The sequence below is a fragment of the Arachis ipaensis genome, chromosome B6, assembly GCF_059453495.1.
Source record: "Arachis ipaensis isolate K30076 ecotype BB chromosome B6, ASM5945349v1, whole genome shotgun sequence".
Lineage (NCBI taxonomy): Eukaryota > Viridiplantae > Streptophyta > Magnoliopsida > Fabales > Fabaceae > Arachis > Arachis ipaensis.
This window is the reverse complement of record NC_142441.1, coordinates 64,276,699-64,280,317: the sequence shown is the minus strand read 5'-3', so window position 1 is coordinate 64,280,317 and position 3,619 is coordinate 64,276,699. Positions and strand designations below refer to the sequence as shown.

The following is a 3,619-nucleotide window of genomic DNA, read 5'->3' as shown; positions in this document are numbered from 1 at the left end:
TCAGCTGGTCAAATGCCTCCATGCAATCTTCTCTCAAATCAAATTCCACATCCTTTTGCAACAACTGAAAGAGGGGTAGTGCCACTTTACTAAAGTCCTTGATGAACTGCCGGTAGAAACCTACATGACCAAGAAAAGCACAAACTTTTCTCACAGAAGAGGGGTAAGGTAAACCAGAAATAACATCGACCTTTGTCGGATCAACAGAAATACCATCATTAGAGACTATGTGACCTAAAATAATACTTTGTTTCACCATAAAGTGACATTTTTCAAAGTTAAGCACAAGGTTTGATTTAGTACACCTCTCTAACACTTTTGCAAGATTATCCAAACAAAGATCAAAGGAGTCTCCATAAACACTAACATCGTCCATAAAAACCTCCATACAATGCTCAAGAAGATCCGCAAATATACTCATCATACACCTTTGGAACGTAGCTGGTGCATTACACAAGCCAAAGGGCATTCTTTTGTAGGCATATGTTCCAAAGGGGCATGTGAAATTGGTTTTCTCTTGGTCTTCTGGAGCAATATGGATTCGGAAGTAACCAGAAAAGCCATCTAAGAAACAGTAATGAGATTTACCGAACAAGCGATCAAGCATCTGATCGATGAATGGTAATGAAAAATGGTCCTTCCTAGTAGCCAGATTCAAGCGCCTATAGTCGATACAGACCCTCCATGAGTTTTATACCCTTGTGGCTATAAGCTCCCCACTCTCATTCTTGACTGTGGTGACACCAGACTTTTTCAAAACCACTTGCACGGGGCTTACCCACTCACTATCTGAAATCGGGTAGATAATATCGGCCTCTAGCAATCGGGTCACCTCTTTCTTCAAAACCTCTAGAATGGTAGGATTTAGACGCCTTTGAGGTTGCCAAATAGGCTTGGCTCCTTCTTCTAGGAAAATGCAGTGTTCATAAACTTGAGGGCTTATGCCAACTATGTCCGCCAAACTCCACCCAATAGCCCTCTTGTTTCTTTTCAAGATAAGAAGCAATTTCTCCTATTGATGGGAGGTAAGCTCCTTTGCAATGATCACCGGTAGCTTTTGATTCTCTTCAAAAAAGGCATATTTTTGATGGGGTGGAAGTGGTTTCAAATCTACACTTTGTTCATGGCTTGGCACTTGATCATCCGGCAACACCGGAGGTGGTAAGGTATCTTCCTCACATTCATGGGGGCTCCCCACACTTGGACTTTGAATCATACTCTTCTCCTCAAAACCATTATGGTGGACTTTGGCCACAACATTATCAATCATATCACACCGGAAGATGGAATGGTCCTCCGGTGGATGTCTCATGGCTTCATCAAGATTAAAACTCACTACTCTTTCATCGATCTCAAAAGAGTAGGTACCCGAAAAAGCATCCAATTTAAACCGGGAGGTCTTCAAAAATGGCCTCCCAAGCAAGATAGATGATGTTCTTCCAAAGTCACTAGGGGGCATCTCAAGAATATGGAAATCAATCGGAAAGACCAACCCCTTTATACTCACTATAACGTCTTCCCTAATGCGAACCACCGAAATTATACACTTATCCGCCAAAACAAACCGGGCCGCCGACCATTTTAACGGTGGAAGTTTCAATGTTTCATAGACAGATAAAGACATAATGCTAACACAAGCACCTAGATCACACATGCAATCAACAAATTGTACACCATCCATAGTGCAAGTGACTAAACATGGGCCGGGATCACCACATTTCTCCAGTATATCACCCATCAAAGTAGAAATTGAGCTTCCCAGTGGAAGAGTTTCTAAATCATGAATCTTCTCCTTGTTTATGCACAAATCCTTTAGAAACTTAGCATTTGGCAAATAGCATCAAAAAGAGGAATAGTTGCCTCAACCTTTTTGAATATCTCCACCATCTTGGGATCTAGCTCCACTTGCTTTTTAGTCTTCCTTGCCAATGTGGGAAATAGAATTGGAGTAGCTTCTTGCAAGATATTTCCATCCTTAGGGATTCCATCTCTTGGTTGAGCAACTACTTTTTCAACTACCTCTTGGGTCTCATCCTCCTCTTCGATTTCTTCTACCTCATCTGCATCCTCATCTTGAGTGACTTCTCTTGGGCTTAACTCATCGGGACTCCTCTCTTACAATTTGGTGCTGGACCTCAAGGTGATGGCATTGATGCCACCCTTGGAGTTGGGTAATGATTGAGAGGGTAATGCACTAGAGCTTGAGGGTTGAGTAGTGGAGGTAGAGGATGGTTCCATACAGGCTAGTAGAGCTTGGATGGTAGAGGTAAGACCGTTGATGCTAGAGTTAAGCAAAGCTTGAAACTCTTTTTGTCCTTGGAGAATAGAACGGAGTGCTTCATCTTGTTTGGAGGAAGAAGGGGGTAAGTGATTTGGGGTACTTGTGGTTGGTTGAGTTGAGGTGCTTGCCTTTGGTAAGGTGGTTAGTAGGTTTAACAGGTTTTTCCTTGGTTTTGGTGTTGGTATAGAGGGTTTTGTTGGTACCGGTTTTGTTAGTGGTTGTTATTCCACCTTTTATTCCCACCATTGTCCCTTCCTCCTTGATTGTAGTTGTCCATCCATCCTTGGTTGGAATTCTCTTGCCAACCTTGATTGTAGTTACCTCCTTGATTATAGTTGCCTCCTTGTTGGTGATACCCTTGGTTTGGGCGGTTGTAATAGGCTTTATTAGCCGCCAAGGTATTGTCCTTTTGGAGACTTAGGCATTCATCGGTATAATGGGAGTAGCAAGAGCAAATTCTGCACACTCTTTGAGGGACCAACTATTGACATTGTTGTTGTTGAGAAGGTGGAGGTTGTTGTTGATTGAGTTGGAGTTGCTTGAGAATATTGGTCATCTCTCCCAAGGTCTTGGTAAGGGCAACGGTCTCACCACTAGAAGAAACTTCATTTATGGCTCTTGGATGATTGTTTCTTTGTCTAGCGTGTTGGGTGGACTCGGCCAAATCGGTGATAAGTTTTCATGCTTCCTTCACCGTTCTATACTTTGTCAAAGAACCATTACTTGAAGCATCCAAGAGGATCTTGTCTTGAGGTTTCATTCCTTGACAAAAGTAACTAATCAACACTAGAATGTCAATCATGTGTTGAGGGCATGAGTCAAGAAGCTTCCAAAAACGTTCCCAATACTCATAGAGAGTTTTCAATTCACCTTGGACAATGCATGAAATTTCCTTCCTTAACCTATCTGTCACCTCTGGAGGAAAGAATTTGTCTAAAACTCCCTTCTAAGCAAATCTCAATCGCCAACAATCTCATCAGGCAAAGTGTAGAACCACTCTTTAGCTCTTCCCTCAAGAGAGAATGGAAAAGCAAATAACCAAATAGCAACCTCATCGGAACCATCCCGCCTAGTTGTTGAACATACACCTTGAAAGTCTTTATGGTGTCTAATAGGATCTTGAGCGTAGAGTCCATGGAACTTGGGTAGAAGATTAATCAAGGCGGTCTTGAGCTCAAAATTAGCATTCAACTCCGGATGACGCACTTGAAGTGGTTGAAGAACAAAGTCCGGAGCACCCGCCTCTTTAAGAGTGACTCTTCTTGGAGCGGCCATAGTATCGGTACCTAAATCAATGGAAGAAGTATTAGTAGTATCAATGGATGAGTAGATAGTTCC

General features: G+C 42.3%; 1 protein-coding gene across 1 annotated transcript; it reads right to left on the bottom strand.

Annotated features, from left to right (window-relative positions):
- Window positions 1-1,012: 1,012 nt before the first annotated feature.
- On the bottom strand, window positions 1,013-1,738 carry LOC107646904 (uncharacterized). The gene has a single exon (XM_016351046.1). It carries the CDS (start codon window positions 1,736-1,738, stop codon window positions 1,013-1,015), a length of 726 nt encoding a protein of 241 aa, XP_016206532.1.
- Window positions 1,739-3,619: the final 1,881 nt, after the last annotated feature.

Bases quoted from the DNA above. Each gene is read 5' to 3' on its own strand.
- LOC107646904 (XM_016351046.1), bottom strand. From the start codon at position 1,738: ATGGGTGATATACTGGAGAAATGTGGTGATCCCGGCCCATGTTTAGTC.